Below are 18,427 nucleotides of genomic sequence, written 5' to 3'. Positions count from 1 at the left end.
AAATAAATAAAACCTCATGAGATGCATCTAAAGCCATGATTAAAGGGGAAATTATATATATTATACATATATTATAAAAAAACATATAAATACATATATTATAAAAATAACAAGGTTGAAAATCAATTATTTAAGCATCAATCTCAAGAACCCACAAAAGGAACAACAAATTAAGTTCAAAAAAAGAGAAAGGATGCAGAGAAAGAGGAGATGGAAAATAATTACACAACAGAGGATCAACAGCCTTTTTTTATTTTATAAAAAAATCAAAATATGGTTAATGCATAGATAGATTGATTAAAAGAAATGTACAAATAAGGTACAAATAAGCAACATCAGGGTTTAAGTCATCACCACAGTTCCTACAGATATTAAGACCTTAAGAGTTGTAGGGGTGCCTGGGTGGCTCAGTCAGTTAAGCGACTGACTCTTGATTTTGGCTCAGGTAATGATCTCAACAGTTGCATTAGTTCGAGCCCCGCATTGAGCTCCACGCTGACAGCACAGTCTCCTTGGGATTTTCTCTCTCCATCTCTCTCTGCCCCTCCCCTTCTTGTGCTCTCTGTCTCTCCAAATTAATTAATTAATTAATTAATTAAAATGTATATTTTAAAAAAAGATCTTAAGAATTGTAAACTGCTTTCCATCAATAATTTTTTATAATTGAGATTAAATAGAAAAATTTATTAAGTACATTGAATCTATACTGAAAAACCTTCTCACAAAGTAAACTCCAGACCTAGTTAGCATCCCTAGTTAACTCGAAGAAATATTTTAAAAGAAAGAACTCCAATCTTACACAGATGCTTTCAGAGATGGGAGATGATATTTCCAAATTTGTTTTATTAGGTTAACATACTTATCAGGTTGACACCAAAATCTTCAAGAATATCACAAGAGAAGAAAATTCAAGGCTCTTTCACTCAGAAACATGGGTGCAAAAATCCTAAGCAAAAACTAGCAAACTAAATAGATCAAAATTGTCGAAAGCCAAAGACAGAATCTTGAAAGCGACAAGAGAGAAACAACTTGTCACACACAAGAGATCCCCAGTGAGATTAACAACCAACTTCTCTGCAGAAACCATGAGGCTAGAAGGTGGTAAGATGACATATATAAAGTGCTAAAAGAACAAAGCTGCCAACCAAGCATTGTACATCCAACAAAATTATCTTGCATAAAAAATGAAGGACCAAGGAAGAAGTTCCCAAACAAAAGCTGGGAACCGTTGCCAACAGATCTGTCCTGCAAGGCATGCTTGAAGGGACAAAGATGCGAGGCAGTAACTCAAAGCCACGTGAAGAAATATAGAACGGCGCTAAAGGGAATTACGTAGATAACGATAACAGCCGGTATCATTGCATTCTGGGTTTGTAACTCTTCTTTTCCTATCTGATGTGAAAAAAAAAAAAATACTCAAAACAACAATTATAAATCTATGTTAATAGGCTCACAACGTATAAAGACGCGACTTGTGACAACATGAAGTGGGGAAGAGAGAGCTGTACAGGAGGGTTTGTATTCTCTGAAAGCTGAGTTGGTATTAATTCAAACTAGCCCCACCCCCTACCCCCAGAGGGCAGACAGGACTGGAAGCAGAGTTAATAACTGATCACGTCTGTGTGAGAAAGCCTCCATAAAATCCCAGTAGCACAGGGGCGCCTGGGTGGCTCAGACGGTTAAGCATCCGACTCTCGACTTTGGCTCAGGCTATGATCTCACGGTTCGTGAGTTTGAACCCCACATAGGGCTCTGCACTGACAGTGCAAAGCTTGCTTGGGATTCTCTCTGTCTCTGCCCCTCCCCTATTCTCACACACCTGTGCACTCTCTCTCTCTCTCTTTCTCTCTCAAAATAAATAAATACACTTTTTTAAAAATCCTTGTTTACAAAAAAAAAATCCCAATAGCACAGGTGTGGGAAATTTCCAGGTAGGTGAACACGTCCACACCGGGAGGATGACACACCCCCCAACTCCATGGAGACCGAAGGTCCCACACTCAGGACCCCCCACGCTAGACTTTGCCTTATGTGTCTCTTCATCTGGCTGCTCATCGGTATCCTTCGTCATCTCCCTTAAAAAACTGCTAAACATAAGTGTTTCCTGCTCCAGCAAATTAATCGAACCAGAAGAGGGGGGTGGTCCTTGGAACCTTTGGTCTCTAACCAGTTGTTCGGAAGCACAGGTGACAACCTGGGTTTGTGACTGACGCGTAGTCTTGTGGGACTGAGCCCTTAGCCTGTGGGATCTGACGCTATCTCTGGGTAGACAGCATCAGAACTGAGTTGAATTATAAGACGGACACCAAGCTGGAGTCACAGAGAATGGGTTGGGAAAACTCCCACGCAGGTGGTGACTGGGAGTGTCAGAAGCAAAGCGTTCTGTGTGAGTAGGGACAGAGACACACGGGCAAGGAAGACAAGAGGGGGAAACTGGGTGGTGTTCCAACACAGTTTTTTTGAAATGTGAGGGGAATGAACTGGGAGTGGAAAGCCAGCAGAAACGGAGCAGTTGAAGGTCAGAGATGTCATCAGGGGTCAAGCGGGTCTTGGACGGGCTCGTGGATGAAGTGGTGATGCCCAGAACACGCGGAAAAACACCGGCCACGGAAAGGCAGAGGTGGATGGGGTTGCTCGTGGGGGTAAACGAGGTGCTTGACATTGGGGAACCCCTCACCGGCGTCTCTGACACTGGGGAATGGCGGCGGGTTGCTGGAATCCCTCCCTGGCATCTGCTTCCTCGCAGAAGGAGGGGGTAGGCCCATGAATGAAGCCTGTGTCAGTGGCACAGACCCTGGGCGAGATGCGGAAGGTCTGGAATCAGCTTTCTGGGGAACAGGAGGAGCTGAGGGCCAGAAACAAGGATTTCCAACACACGTGTTGCTCCGCTGAGGTTGGAGGCTCCGGATCGGTGGTTGCTCTTCGGTGCTGAATTACCCTCTGCAGCCCTCACCAGCCTGGTGTTGCGGGGGAGGCAGGAGGTCGGAACCGGCCGGGGCTGGAAGGGGATGCAGGCGGGGTGTCGTGGGGAAGGTACAGTGGAAAAGTGAGCAAGCAAGGTACTGTATACTGGGTGCTGTGACTCAGTCCCTGTCCGGGGGGGGCTTATACGCCAAACGGAGACCCAAGAGATGCCAGTGTGAAAACAGAACCTTCGCACAAGGTCAGCCCTGCTGAGTGAGAGATGGAGAAGGTCTGACAGGGAGGGCTGGCTTGTTCAGAGGGGAGAAGCCACAGCAAATTCCGGTGGTCAGGGGAGGCCCCCGGAGCCACCACCACTGCTGTTGCTACTGCTTAGCAGCTCTGGGGCCCCTCTTCCGGTGGTTAAGAGCGAATGGAGTAAAACGGTAGTTCTTCAGAGGGAGGGCAGAGGACAGGTTGATCCCCACCGCCAACTCGGGACGAAATGGGCAGCCCGCACGGAGGGCGGTCAAGGACTCCAGGGAGTCGCTCAGCCCGGAGCCCGGGTGCCGAAGCTGCAGCCTCTAAAGCCGTGCAGCTTCTGCAGTCGGCTCCCTCTGCCTTGGACCTGCTGGTGGAGGAGGGGTGCGGCCTGAGAGCCCGGGAGGCAGGCGGGGGAGAGGCTCAGAGCAGTTTGCTTCCACCAGCCAACAAAAGGATGTTGAGGTTTTCTCAGCTCAGGGTTGTGCCACCAGGCTCGGGGTGAAGGCGACGCAGAGGGCAGCCGCTGGGGACTTAGTGAACAGAGCTCAGCGAGATCCCAAAAGTGCTGGGGCAGGGCCGGCTCCAGTCAAAGCAAAATCATAAAGTAGATAAAACACCCTCCAGGGCCCACGTCCCACACTCCCTCCTGTCTTCCTTTTGACTTAGCCCCACCCTTGGGGGCTTCGCTGGCTATACCGACTCCTCTGCTCAGACAAGGCAACCCCCTAACCTCTGTCGACCTTACTCAGCCCATGCCCTGCTCCCCGACTCCTTGTATCAGTTAAATGGATCAGCTCATTTCTGCTATCTTTCTCCAAGGTAACAGGTGCACTTGCTTTTTGTTTCCCGTTCAAACCCTGTGTTTTCCCTACATCCGTTCAGCTGTCCCTCTGCTCACATTATCTTTCTACCTTATCCCCAACTCCTAAGCAATTCTTCATCCTTTAAGGCCACCCCCAGGCTCCCCTCTCCCACCAGAAGCAATCTCCATTTAGAGCTCCCGCTGTGCTCTAAACGAATCTTGCCCATCAGTGACACTGAACGTTTTCTGTCTTCCCTTATCATCGCTGCTGCGCAAGCCTGTTTTCCTCCGTCTGAAAGATTCTGAAGGATACTATCGACAGGTTCCATCTGTGCTTCATCCACAGAATCTCTCGAAGTTCTTGGAACACAGTAAAGCCTTAGTGAAGTTATTTATTTAATCAATTAAATTCAAGAATGCATCTTGGCTAACTGCCAGAAAGGACTCTACTATAGGGATTTCCACAGAGAGGTGGTTCCCTGGGCTGTGACCTTCGCCTTCCAGGCTCCACACCCTCGAGCCTTCACTTCCCATTTGTAGGGCCTCAAAACAAAAGCCAGCAGCCCTGAAGCATCATGGGACTCTCATATACTGCTCGGTTCAACCATTTTGGCCAATGGTTTGCCAGCATCTGCTGTAAGAGTACACACATACCCCCACGAGTCTACACATATACTCAACAGATGCATGTAAACAAAAAGCATGTACAACAGGCTCCCAGCAGCATTATTATAATAGGGGAAGGACCCCAAAAACAAACCAAAGATTCATCAGTAGCATAATGGACGAATAAGCTCATACATATAGTCATACACTGAAAAGCTGTAGTCATATCATACCAGCTACAAGTAATAACACAGATAAATCTCATCAGATGTTGAGCAAAAAAAGCCACACACAGGGCACATAGCACATGATTCTGTTTATATAAAGATCAAACCGACCTATAATGTCAGAAGTCAGAATAATAGTTGTATTTGGTGTTTTGTTTTGTTTTGCTAGTTTATTTATTTGTTTTGAGAGAGACAGAGCACGAGCAAGGGAGGGGCAGACAGAGAGGGAGACACAGAATCCGAAGCAGGTTCCAGGCTCCGAGCTGTCAGCACAGAGCCAGACGCGGAGCTCGAACCCACGGACCGCGAGAGCATGACCTGAGCCGAAATCGGACGCTTCACCGACTGAGCCACCCAGGAGCCACTAATGGTTGTATTTGTGAAAGAGAGAAGAGCTAACAAGTGGAGAGAATGTGTGGTAGATACGCAAGCGTGTTCATTTCACAGTAACACACTGAGATGTACGTTTCTCATTTTGCACGCTGTTCTGTACGTGTGTCACACTTTAATAAAAATGTCTGTTTACGAAGACAATGGCCCGGCTATCCCTAGAGTGATGTCTTTGGAACCAGTTCCCTCCAGGATGGTGCTGCAGCCCCGAGCTCTCTGAGTCCCAGTCCACCCCCTCTGCCCGTTGACTTCGCCGTTCACTTTGCCTCACGGGAGGTGCAATGAGGAAGAGAGAAATAAAAGGAACGGCAGCCATCTTAGAACTTGCCTGGATCCCAGCCAGAGGGGTCGGAATCAGAGGCTCCTTCCTAAGAAGTGAAAATTCAACACAATCTGTAAGAGCAGCCAGCAAGCAAGCCTTAGAGTCTAGAATCCATGAAATGCTGCCCCGCCCTTTTGCTTTGTCCACGGCCCCTGGGCATTCACAGTCTAGCACGTCCTTTGGGGTTCGCTCAGTTCACGGCTGTGATTATAGACCGAGTCCCGTGACAGATGTCAGCTCCGTGAACAAAGCGCCCATGTAACGATTCACCATTGACTCCTCAACACCTAAGCCCAGGGCCTGGCCCAGAGGCGCTCGGGCACATCAGGGAAGGAGCAGGAATCAAGAGTGTGGAAACAATTAGAATGTTTTACAATACAACATAATAATAGCACTGAATGTCTTGAATGCGTGTTCTTGTGTGTTAAAAATGCTGCCTTTTCTGGGGCACCTGGGTGGTTTTGTCAGCTGAGCATCTGACTCTTGATCTCGGGTCAGCTCATGATCTCGCGGTTCATAGGGTGGAGCCCTGCGTCAGGCTCTGCTCTGACAGTGTGGAAGCTGCTTAGGACTCTCTCTCCGCACCCCACCCCCACCCCCGCCTCTATCTCTCTCTCTCAAAAATGAATAAATAAACTTAAAAAAATGTTGCATTCTCCCAAAGATCCTGGTTATGACGGTGAAAAAACCCTCAGAAAAGGGTCCCTCGTTAAAACTTATCATCTCATGCAGAATTTTCTAATTCACTTTTGACTCAATGAATTAGCCAGCAAATTAGTGTCTCTTCTTGAGTCTGATCACCAAAGTAAGCGAAACATAGTCCCTGCCTCCCAAGAACTGAGTAACACGAGGGATCGTTTTGGGGGGCTCGGTGCAAGAACACCTTTCTAAGCACGTGACATACCTTCCCTAACGCTCACACATCGCAATAGAGCAGCCACCGCTGTTGACCTCACCTTGTGGATGAAAAACTGAGAAACAAGAGGTTAGTTAACGTCCTCAACGCCACGGCGTAGTCTGTAGCCTAAAATCTAGAACAGCTTTTCCCAGTGAAACTCTCCGGTAGACAAATAAACTCTCACTTTTATTCTACGGATTCTTTACAGTAGTCACCCATCTATTCAACCAATAAGGATACACTGAGACTCTAATTGTGCCAGATCCTGTTCTAGAGGCTGAGGATACAGCCATGAACAAAACAGAGGAAAGCCCTGGCCTCGAGGATCTTACGTTCCAGCGAGGTAAACAGGCGCCTGGGAGACGGAAAATAAAGAAGCAAACAGTAGAGCCCACACAAGGGAGATGAGAACTGTGGAGAAAAATAAGTGGAGAGGGAGGTAAGGCGTTGCAGGGTGGCAGGTTGGCACTCTTAGTGGGAGGCCATCACTGAGACAGTGGTATTTGAGCAGAATCCTGAGGGGCTGCGGGAGCAGGCCAGGCGGCCAGCAGGGAAGCGGCATCCCAGGAGAGAAAACAGAGTGCAGAGCCATGGCACGCGTTTCGTGCATGTATCGTAGCAGTCGGGGAGGCTGAATGCAGTGCTATGGGAGAGAGGAAGGGGTCGGGGGTCAGGGAGGCCAGATCTCATAGGCCACTGTGACATGTGTGGCTTTGACTGAGCCTGGAGAAGCCATTGAAAAAAGCTTTGCAAAGCTCGAGAACGATAGAAAATTCTTACATATATATTATGCATATCAAATTCTTCAGTAAGCCAAGTTTTGTAGTTTTTTTTCCAAGGGTTTCACTGCCATCATATGTCCTGATGGGATGCTCTGAAATAGAGCATCACTGGTGTGGTATTCCTGCCCAAAATGCATAGCCTGGATCACACAAAGGAGCCTCAGACAAACTCAGATTCAGGAGCCTTTCACCAAAACAATGTCTGGTACTCCAAAAATGTCAAAGTCATGAAAGAAGAAAAAAGGCTAGGGAACAGTTGTAGATTAAAAGACATAACAGGGGCACCTGGGTGGCTCAGTCAGTTAAGTGTCCAACTGTTGATTTCAGCTCAGGTCATAATCCTGGGGTGGTGGGATCGAGCTCTTTATCAGGGCTCACGCTCAGCTTGGAGCCTGCTTAGGATTCTCTCTCTCCCTCTCCCTCTCCCTCTGCTCCCCCCCCCCCACAAAAAGACGTAACAAAAGAAGGAACACCTGGCTGGTTCAATCGGTAGAGCATTTGACTCTTGATCTCGGTGTTGTAAGTTGTGGGTGCGGAAGCCTACTTAAAAAAAAAATTTTTTTAATAAAAAAACAAAAGACATAACAAAAAAATACATAACTGAATGTAATATACGATCTTGATGGGATTCCGCACCCGGGAAGAAGGAATGCCATTAAGCACGTTTTGGAGACAGCTGGTAATATGTAAATATGGACTGTGTCTTTGATGGTATCTATGTTAAATTTACTAAGTTTGATAACTGTGCTGACATAATATAAGAACGCCCTTGTTCTTAGAAGATACACGCTACAAAATTTGGGAGTGACAGGGCACAATGTCTACAACTCAGTCTCAAATGGCTCAGCAAAAATTATTATTATTATATTAAATATATTATATACAATATATAATATATATAAAATTTATATTATATATTATATATATTTTATATATATTGTATATTAAATTATTATTATTATACATTTATATGCACATATATGTATATATATATATATGGAGAGAAAGAAATAAAGCAGATGTGATAAAATGTTAACAACTGGTGAGTCTCGGTGAAAGAAACACCAGAATCCTTTGTCCTATGCTTGCAACTTCTCTGGAACTCTGAGCTTATTATTGTAAACTTTGTAAGGGCTTAAAAACTACAGCAAATAAACAGGACAGCTTTAATCAGCTTACACCAGGCCAGCCCCACAGACGCAGGGCACAGCAAGAAGAGAAAAAAGTTCCTTGAGACCAAAGTCCATGGGCCCCAGAGCCCGGCTCCTGCTCTCCCTGCAGTGGGTGGGCTCAGCCGTGCCCAGAGACGGTGCCACGGCCCCAGGTGTGGGCACGGGGCCACCCCTTTCTCCGGTCACACAGGCTCACCATCTCAGACCGCCTCCACTTCTGGCACTCCCATCCCCAAAGCCAGGCACCAAATCCCGTCAGTCCTGTCTCGGCTTTCCCAGCTGCTTCCAAGGCTCCTAAGACAGGGTTCCAACCCCCCTCTCCTGCCGAGGGTCCTGGGTCACTGGGTCCCACAAGTGCACACACGGGAACCCAGGCTCCAAAGCTCCCTTCTGCAACCTGTTCCCAGCACCCTCTGCCCTGCTCTGCCTGTATTTGTTATAGATTTGTAAATACAAAGGCATTTGTATTTATATTTACAGCCCCCACCCCCCAGTCCTCTGGAACCTAGACTGTATCTTTAAGGACGCAGGAGTGCCTGAGATGGGTCTTGAACGGGCTTCTAACAGGCCCTGCACAAACACCGTCCAATGCCCCACGCTCTGCCCTTTGCACCCAGAGGGGGCCCTCCTCTTACTTTCTCAGCCATGATGTCCCTTGAAGAGCCACTGATCTAGAATGCAGGCTCCCATCTCAGAGCACCCTGGACTCCACGTCGGAGAAGTGGGGGGGCGGGGGGGCCAGCCCTCAGCTCTGGAAGTTTCCGGATACCATCTCCTTCTTCCCCCCCCTTCCCGACCGCCTGACCCAAGCCAACATTTCCCGAATAATTCTCAGGTCCCTAGGAGCACCTGAGGGGCTCAGTCGGTTAAGTGAAGGACTTTGGCTCAAGTCATGATCTCACAGTTCGTAGGTTCGAGCCCCGCATCGGGCTCTGTGCTGACAGCTCAGAGCCTGGAGCCTGCTTCGGATTCTGTGTCTCCCTCTCTCTCTGCCCCTCCCCTACTCACACTCTGTCTCTCTCTCTCTCTCTCTCTCTCTCTCTCTCTCTCTCTCTCTCAAAAATAAATAAACATTAAAAACATTTTTAATAAATAAATAAATAAATAATAATAATGCTCAGGTCCCTATAGCCTCTGGGCTGCTGGAGGCTGCCAAAGCCTAAGGGACCAGGCCATTCATGCAAAGTGGCTGTTGGCCGCTCCCTTCCCCTCTGTGCTGTTTCCCTGCCTCGGGGAGCAATCTATCAGTCTCCGCTTTCCAGAACCACCCAACTTCCTTAGAGAAACCCAAGCCCAGGGGTCACTTTCTCTCTGTTGGTAATCATACCAAATTAGAGCAGATCTCCTTTGTCCTTCTTTCAGCCAGCAAAGAGGACGCTTTCTCCCCACTACACAGAAAAGTCAATGGAAGCCAGTGGAAAGGAATCTCCTTGCCCCGGGCTGCCTGGATTGCCGAAGGCATGGCCAGACAGACAGGCTTCTCAGGGGCCTCCCACACCAGGGCCAGCCCGTTCCGTCCTAACCAGCGGCCCGGAGCTGTCAGGAGCCACCCAGACTCACACTTGCAGGTGACCACGTAAGTGGGCACGATCCAGAGGCTCAGGGTTCCACTCCCCCTGCGGGCCCCGGTCCCAAGTCCAGCCTCTCCCCCACTCACGCCAGGCTGGGCCTCCTTACCTTGGCCCTGAAGCCCCTTGAGGAACAAAAGCGTGAGGACGAGAGCCAGCCCCCACATCCCCAGAGGACAGACGGGTCAGCCGGCTCCTCTCCCGCCAGACACGCTGCTGGGCACGGGCTCAGCTGCAGCCAGCCAGCAGCAGAGTGACTGACAGGGGAGCAGAACTGCCTTGCTGTTTGTCCGGCCACAATTTCCTCAACTCAAGGCTGTTCTCGGCGGCTGAGAGCTAACAAGGCCACTGAGAAAGTCCCAGTACCTGGACCTGGTCCGACAGTTCATACAAGCTGAGCTTTCAAAGTTGGCCTCAAGTGGGCGGGTGTTGAGAGTTCACAGTGACTCACAAAACCAGCTTCCAAATCCTGTCCATCGCTCTGCCCCAGCAAGGCTTCCTTGTTCAAAGAGCAGACTCCCAGGACGTGTTCCGGTTCTCTCCCACCTCCTGGCAGCGTGCAGAAGGCTGCATGGGGACCCAAGAGCCATTATCCCACACTGCCCCCATTCCAACAGGCACTGTGAAGGTGGGAGGGCTGGGGGCGCGTGGGCTGAGAAGTGGAGCCCTGCCTAAGGGGGTGAAATGTGGCAGGAAAGGAGCAGGGGACCCCAGGGAGGTCGAAGAGCTGGGTAAGCTCTGCAAGTTGATACCCAGGTCTAAGCACAAGCCAACTGCAACGTCCTTACCTAGACTTGCTTTTGCTTGTTTCCTATCTGTGCCTCTATATCCCCTTCTTTCCTCTTTTTCTGCTTTCCCGTGGCGTCCTCTCTGCCTCTCTTGCCTTCTGTCACCCAGACAGGACACAGACCTGCCTTTGCTGTGCCTCCCTGCCCACACTTCAATTCCACCCTCCGGGAAGGCCAGGCAGCTTTGATCCTTCTTATGCCCCCATGGAGGGGCACAGGCGGTGGTCCCACCTTCCCCAGAAAGCATTTGCTTTGAGGCCTTCCCCCGGGGGCCCCCTGCCTTTTTCTTTCTTCTGATTTCCCCTTCGCAGCAAATACTTTCAGTTCCCTTTAGGTCAGTCCCGTTCTTTTTTCATCCTTTGATCCATTTCCAATCACCCCAGCTGAAGCTGGGCTGAAGGGAGGCAGACTAGAGCCTTGGCTACCGAGGAAGGAAGCAGAGTGTTCTGGACAGAGCGCAGAATTGGAGGCAAAGACATAGTATACTTGAGTGTCAGGTCAGCAACTTAACAGCCTGTGTGATCCTGGCCAAGTTACCTTCCAAGCCTGTGGGGTCGGTCCTTGGCTCGGGTTCCTCGCAGGCTAGTTTTCAGGATCAAATCAAAAACTGTAGCTGAGAGTATGCATGAAAAAAACTCTGGACACAGGTAAGGTTCCATGGTTTTGTTTTTTTTTTTTTTTTTATTTTAGAGAGAGAGAAAGAGGGAGCCTGTGAGTATGAGTAGGGGAGGGGCTGGGGGAGAGAGAGAGAGAGAGAGAGAGAGAGAGAGGGAGAGAGAGAGAGAGAGGGAGAGAGAGAGAGAGAGAGAGAGAGAAAGAATCCCAAGCAGGCTCCATGTTCAGGGCAGAGCCCCACACGAGTCTCGATTCCACAACCCTGGGATCATGCCCTGAGCTGAAATCAAGAGTCAGACGCTCAACTGACTGAGCCACCCAGGCGCCCCCCTTTTATTTTATTTTTTTTTTATTTTATTTTTCTTAATGTAGCCCTGCGTGACTTATTCCAGCTGGTGCCATGGCTGTCAACTGTGCTGTTCTATGTCTCCTCCCAAGGGGCAGCCCCCACCCTTAGATGAGGCCAGAGCCCATCAGGCCATGCCCTTGACCTCGAGAAGGGGTGCTCAAGACTGATGCAATAAGAGTAAATTTCCTGCCACAAAAGATGGAGGACAAAAGCCAACCGTTCAAAGCAACTAACCAGCAACATTTACGAACCGGCTTCACCGGTCCCGACCCCAACACCAGCTCCATCCTGTCTCCATCAGTTGCGTGGATGCCCCACCAACCCCTGGAAACTGAACTGGGACCAGACATACCACTTGGGTCTTGTGGTCTTGTCAGCTAGAATGCAACGGGAAGTTACTCAAATCAGAGAGCTGAAAGCTATCAGCAGAAGGGAGGAGGGGAAGGGACAAAAGCAGGGAAGGAATGTGTTTTGTTTTGCAGAACTAACAGTTCTGCCCAAAGAGATGCCCAGCTAGGTGTGCCTCGCCTGATCAGCCCCTGATGCAAGCCAGCGTGAGCTGGATTGGAGCTGAGGACCCCTGCAGAAGCCCCCCTAAGTTGTCCCGAAATTACCATTAGCTCATCATAATACTAAGATCTCCTCTGGGCAGAGTTTTCTGCACTCTTCGAACATATGTGGTATGCACCAGCCTGTTAACACGCTAGGCGTGTGCGATTGAACTGAAGCGGTTCTGTAAGCTCCCTGCCCAAGTCTCCTAACACACTGAATGAAGGCTTCCTGTACTAACCCCACGGGAGACAGCCCTTCGAGAGCTCTCCCCTGTCTCCTTACTTGTAGCAAGTAATGAAAAGTTCTTCGTTTTCAAACTTCCTTGGGGTGTACTCAGTGCACGCACCCCAAGCAGCGAGCCTCTTGAGTTCGGTCACAGTCTTAACCATACTCTACCACATGATAACTGCTATTCGTCTCCACGCTGCCCTGCCTGACACTGAGTGATTCATCATGAAGTCTGTGCTCTCCCTAGCTAGTCTGGGCCAGTGTCTGGTTCTTAATAGTCAGTTACAGAGTGTTGAGGGCTGAAGGAATGAGTGATTTCCCTAAAGAAAGCATTTCCATCCATCCTGAGATAGTGCTGGTGAGCTAAGCCATTGCTATCCTGCCTTCATGGGGTTTATAACTTGCCCTGCAGGGTCCTCGTACGGAGGGCCCTTCTGTGCAATTCGGCCACTTTAGCATGAAGAACCAAACCCCTACAAAGTCCACCTGAACTCAAGGACTCCCATAGCCCCACTTCCCATGCATAGTCTCCAGGTCTCTGTGAGTCTGGGACATCGAAAATTCAGTGACCATCCAGGAAGTACAGGTTCATCAAGCCCTCCCTCTCATCCTTCTTTTTCTCGAACCATACTGGCATCGTGTTTCGCTGAGTCAGGGTCATTCTTGTATCTGAGCCCAACTGCAGAAGTCACAAGTCACCAAGACCACCCACTTGTAAGATTAATTACACGTTTGGTGTCCCTACGACCCCCTTCGGTTCTGATAATTCACTAGAAGTCGCTTTAACAACCATTAACATGTGAGATACCTATGCCCTTTGACCTAGCAATACCCCCTCTTTGAATTCATACAACAGAAGTACTCCAACGCACCAAAAATATTTTCACTAATGTCCAAAGATAAGTAAGTTTCTTTCTTACAACACTGCTCAGTGAAAAAACTGAAAATAGCCAAAATGTTACTAAGTAGGGAATTTTTAAAAATGGTGTATTCATTCTATACTATAGTATATTAAGAAGGCTTTAGGGGCACCTGGGTGGCTCAGTCGGTTGAGCGTCCGACTCCGGCTCAGGTCATGATCTCACAGTTCGCGAGTTTGAGCCCCACGTCGGACTCTGTGCTGACAGCTCGGAGCCTGGAGCCTGCTTCAGATTCTGTGTCTCCCTCTCTCTCTGCTCCTCCCTTGCTCATGCTCTGTCTGTCTGTCTGTCTCTCTCTCTCAAAAATAAACATTAAAAAAAATTTTTTTTAGGGCTTTGAAAAGAGTAAGACAGGGTCACCTGGGTGGCTCAGTCAGTTGAGCATCGACTCCTGATTTTGGCTCAGATCATGAGCCCAGGGTCATGGGATGGAGCCCCACATCAGGCTTTGCACTGAGCATGGCATCTGCTTAAGATTCTCTTTCTTTCTCCCTCTGATCCTCTCCCCTGTTTGCACTCGCGCGCTCTCTCTCTCTCTCTCTCTCTCTCTCTCTCTCAAAGAAATTAATTAAGAAACAGAGTAAGACCAAAGTATATACATTTTCACATTAAAAGAGCTCTAAGACATTCACAAAACAATCTGCATAATGTAATTCTATTCAGGTGGGCAGAACTGAGTGTGTGCATTTGTGTTCTCTGAGCGGGTGTAAAGGCAGAGAAATGTGCCTGGGGGACAGCATTCATGACAGTAACCTTTAGATAAAGAAACAGAATTTTCAGGAGGGGTGAGTGAGAGGGTGACTGACTTTTTGTTCTTACCTATACTTCTGTTCGGAACTTTTTACAATGGCTATGTTACACGTGTGATGATCGGAAATAACAGTTCCCCAAGTTCCCAGGTTTTCAAGTACGTAACGTGAGACCAATGCATTAGCCAGGGATTTCCAGGGAAACAGAGCCACCTAGGAGACATAGATAGAGAAACACATAAAGATAGAAGTAGAGATTTATCACGCAGAATTGGCTCATGCAATTACAGAGGCTGGCGAGTCCGAAATCTGCAGAGCCAATGTCCTGGTTCGAGGGCCATCAAGCAGGAGAATTCTCTTTTACCCGGGGGAGGGTAAGCCTTTTGTTCTCTTCAGGCCTTCAACTGATTGGATAGGGACCACCCACATTGGGAGAGCCGTCTGCTTTACTCAGTCTACCAATTTATCTTTTTTTAATGTTTACTGATTTATTTGAGAGAGACAGAGCATGAGCTGGGAAGGGGCAGAGAGAGAGGGAAACACAGAATCAGAAGCAGGTTCCAGGCTCCAAGCTGTCACAGCACAGAGCCCCACACGGGGCTCGAACTCACTTATCGCGAGACCATGACCTGAGTTGAAGTCAGACGCTTAACCAAATGAGCCACCCAGGTGCCCCAAAATTCCATTAAACTTTAAAATACCCCTACGCACTGACACAGTATTTTCGTGTTCCTAGTCCAGAACTCACGTCGCCAGTCTACTTTTTCTGGCTCTTTAGAAAAGGTGAACTATGTCAATCCAGCTCAGGACACTGACCTTTGCTCTTGCCTGTCAGAGTTGTGGAGTCCCACATTCCCCACCTACTCCTGAGGGGGGCTTCCCTACCAGCTGCTAGCCTTAGAACGCTGAAGGATGTAAGTAAAGCCAAGGTCTCGATCACCAACAGTATTAGTCACTGCTTGTGGGGCCGAGTGGTGGGGGACGATGAGGCAAGGAAGAGTATAAAAGTTTGAGGGCTGCAGTGTAAGAAAAATGTTTCAGCCTGGGGCACCAGGCTGGCTTGGTCGGTAGGGCATAGGGCTCTCGATCTCAGGGTCGTGAGTTCAAGCCCCGCATTCGTGGTGGAGCCTACGTGCATATATACGTGCGTACATAAGCACGTTGGAGCCTGCTGGATGGAAACCAGAGGAAAAGAAATGTGTCAGCTAAAAGGTGGTAAGGGGAGGAAAGAAGGCAGGAGGCAAGTTCATGACCCCCGGGGAAGCATGGAGCCTGGGTTTTACTGGACAGGAGACCATGCGGTAAGGCACTGCTAGGGCTCAGAGACAGATGTGTCTGTAAGGGCTGTAAAAGGAAAAGATACGAACCACAGGTGACAAAAAGTGAGTCCTCGTTAACTACCAGACACTCCACGCTGATTGATAGCCCCGTTTTTCAGGTGACAAAACCAGGTTTCGGACAGAGCTGGGACTTGAACCCGGGACTGAGTTCAAAGCCTGAGCACGGAATCATTAATTATGCAACTGACCCCTCCAAGGGAACTGCTTGAAAATAAGAACTTTTACATATTCCTGCTGAGTGAGAAACGCAGGGGAAAGGAAGGGAAATTCGGCAGTAATGATTCCCTCTTGCTAGAAGCCATGTCTCCCAGCCTCGCTGAGAATCTCTGCCGAAACTAGAGAAAATGCCTTGGAACCTGTTGATGAAATGCAGGAGTGAATCCCCCGGCCCGCGATAGCGGCTGAGCTGGGTGGAGCTCCCGGCTTGTTTCCTGGGGCCCCAGATCCGTAAATTAAAAGAGATGCCAGGCTGAGATGCAAAGGGAAACGACCCTGTGGGCATCAAGGAGATAGCGGGAGACACTCCCAGTCAATACGTAGGTGCTCCAGGTGTAGAGGGTGACAGGCCACCAATCAGCTCCTGAGGAAATGGGGCTCAATCTCTGCTTCTCTGTGCTGGAACGAAATGTTCCTACAGGGGCGCCCGGCTGGCTCAGTTGGTGAAGCACGTGACGATGATTTTCATCTTCAGGTTGTGAGTTCGAGCCCCATATTGGGTGTAGAGATTACTTAATAAATAAGTAAAAATAAAATCCCTATAATAAAAGTGTTTCTGTATAAAAAATGAATGAAGATGTTTTCACAAGCTGCAGGAGAAATGCATCAGTGAATTGCTTTACACAGTTGATAATTTAATATAAATTTGTCTTCTACACTAGAATTTTTTTTTTAATTTTTTTTTTTAACGTTTATTTATTTTTGAGACAGAGAGAGACACAGCATGAACAGGGGAGGGGCAGAGAGAGAGGGAGACACAGAATCGGAAGCAAGCTCCAGGCTCCGAGCCATCAGCCCAGAGCCCGGCGCAGGGCTTGAACTCGCGGACCGCAAGATCGTGACCTGAGCTGAAGTCGGACGCTTAACCGACTGAGCCACCCAGGCGCCCCTAGAATTTTTTAATATAGGGGCGCCTGGGTGGCTCAGTCAGGTAAGCATCTGACTTTGGCCAAGGTCATGATCTCAGGGTTTGTAGGTTCAAGCCCCGCATCCAGCTCTGTGCTGACAGCTCAGAGCCTGGAGTTTACTTTAGATTCTGTGTCTCCCTCTTTCTCTGCCCCTCCCCTGCTCACGCTCTGTCTCTCTCTCTCTCTCTCAAAAACAAGTAAACTTTAAAAAAAAAATTTTAAGAATGTCTTAATATAGTATAAATCAGGATCTGACGAGTATAAATTATAGAGTGAGATTTTTATACTTGATGTGTTAATAGATCAGAGTGCTTTGCAAAAAAAGAAAAAGACAACAATGACTCCAAGTGCCCTGCCACCTAGTTTGTGAACTATACCTGTGTTGTGAATTATAATGAAGAAGATCAGAATGGAGGCTTTGATGGTGAGGTAATTTGTGCAAGCCGGTGTTCTCTCTCACTTTGCAAACACAAGTGCATGGCTCACAGTTCAGCATTGTCATCTGGAACACAGCCCAGCTGACTTTTCATTTCAATGATATGAATGTTCACAACGGACCATAAATAAACATTGTTTTGACATGGCAAAACTTCATCCCGGAGGGTTTTATTCTTTTTTTTTTTTAATGTTTATTTATTTTCGAGAGAGAGAGAGACAGAGGCAGAGGAGAGAGGGAGACACAGAATCGGAAGCAGGCTCCAGGCTCCGAGCTGTCGGCACAGCGCCCGACGCGGGGCTCGAACCCACGAACTGCGATAGAGACCTGAGCTGTAGTCGGACGCTTAACTGACTGAGCCACCCGGGCACCGCATGGAGGGTCTTATTCTATTTCATGTTATCGTCTGTCACGTGTAATCCATATCCGTGTTGGCACTTCCCCGATTGTGTGTAGTTACACCTCCCACACGGGTTCCACATGCCCACACGCCCACTCGCTACCCCACGAGGATGAAGAGCCTAATTTGAAGTTTCTGTTCCCGCAAGGATTCCCCTTTACCTTTACCTTCCCCAACCGTGCCTCCGTCCCACGCCCCTACGTGACTTCCTCACAAAGTCCTCAGGGTCTTTCTGGCAGACCTGTCCTTCTGGGTGGCTCTGACGCTGCTCCTTAGCACACCCCTGGGCTTCCCTCGCTGGGACGGAGCCTTGAGATCACACGCTTTGACCTGCCCTTGCTCCACGCTGTCCCCTGACACGTCTTTCCCGCCTCCCATCCCAGCTGTACAGCCCAGCCTAAGTTCACACACCTAGATACGCCACTGAATGCCGAAAATCCAACAGCTTCATTCCAACGGATGCTTTTTAAGCATCATTTCAGGTTTACGCGTCCTTAGCAGAGACTTGTGCCACCTTGCGTTTTGGTTTTGGTCATTCTTCTCAGCCTATATCAAAGGCCAACTTTCGCGTCTGGGACCCTAGAAATTCGACTCCCAGCCCGGTAGTCAAGTCTTAAAAATAAGTTCATCTTTCACTTCTAGCCACTCGCTTTTCCAAATGTGGTGGTTCCTCCCACCCTGTTCCTCTTTTTGCTCTTAATTTGTCAAGTCTTTAAATTTCTGCCTTTTTTCCTGGCTGCAGTCTACTTGCCAGTTCTGCTTACACATTTATTTTAGCATGGTCGTGCTGGTAATATATCTTAAATAGTTTTTGTACATACACATGCATATGTATGTACACACATATACATCTATACATATGTATGCATGTATAGTGACACAGCATAGCTTTAATTACTTAAAACAAGTAATTACTTAACAGTTTTAACTACTTAAAACAAGTAAGCTTGACACAGGGTTTAATTACGTAAAACCTTCCACCCCACTTGAGGGA

The 18,427-nt window shown here is 48.4% G+C and overlaps 1 protein-coding gene across 3 annotated transcripts in view; it reads right to left on the bottom strand.

The window, feature by feature from the left end:
* The window catches only part of CD244 (CD244 molecule), a 31,258-nt gene extending 20,843 nt beyond the window's left edge, over positions 1 to 10,415 (bottom strand). For 2 of the 3 annotated variants that reach the window (XM_042976159.1, XM_042976160.1), the window contains exon 1: positions 10,042 to 10,407. In XM_042976159.1, the coding sequence (XP_042832093.1) occupies positions 10,042 to 10,099 (58 nt within the window). In that variant the 5' untranslated portion in view covers positions 10,100 to 10,407. Of the gene's footprint in view, positions 1 to 10,041 lie in introns of all 3 variants that reach the window. The other variant, XM_015542156.2, reaches the window with a different exon arrangement.
* Between the last annotated feature and the right edge of the window lie 8,012 nt (positions 10,416 to 18,427).

This window comes from Panthera tigris, chromosome F3 (assembly GCF_018350195.1).
Source record: "Panthera tigris isolate Pti1 chromosome F3, P.tigris_Pti1_mat1.1, whole genome shotgun sequence".
Lineage (NCBI taxonomy): Eukaryota > Metazoa > Chordata > Mammalia > Carnivora > Felidae > Panthera > Panthera tigris.
The sequence above is the reverse complement of the archived record's forward strand: the minus strand, read 5'-3'. Positions and strand labels throughout refer to the sequence as shown.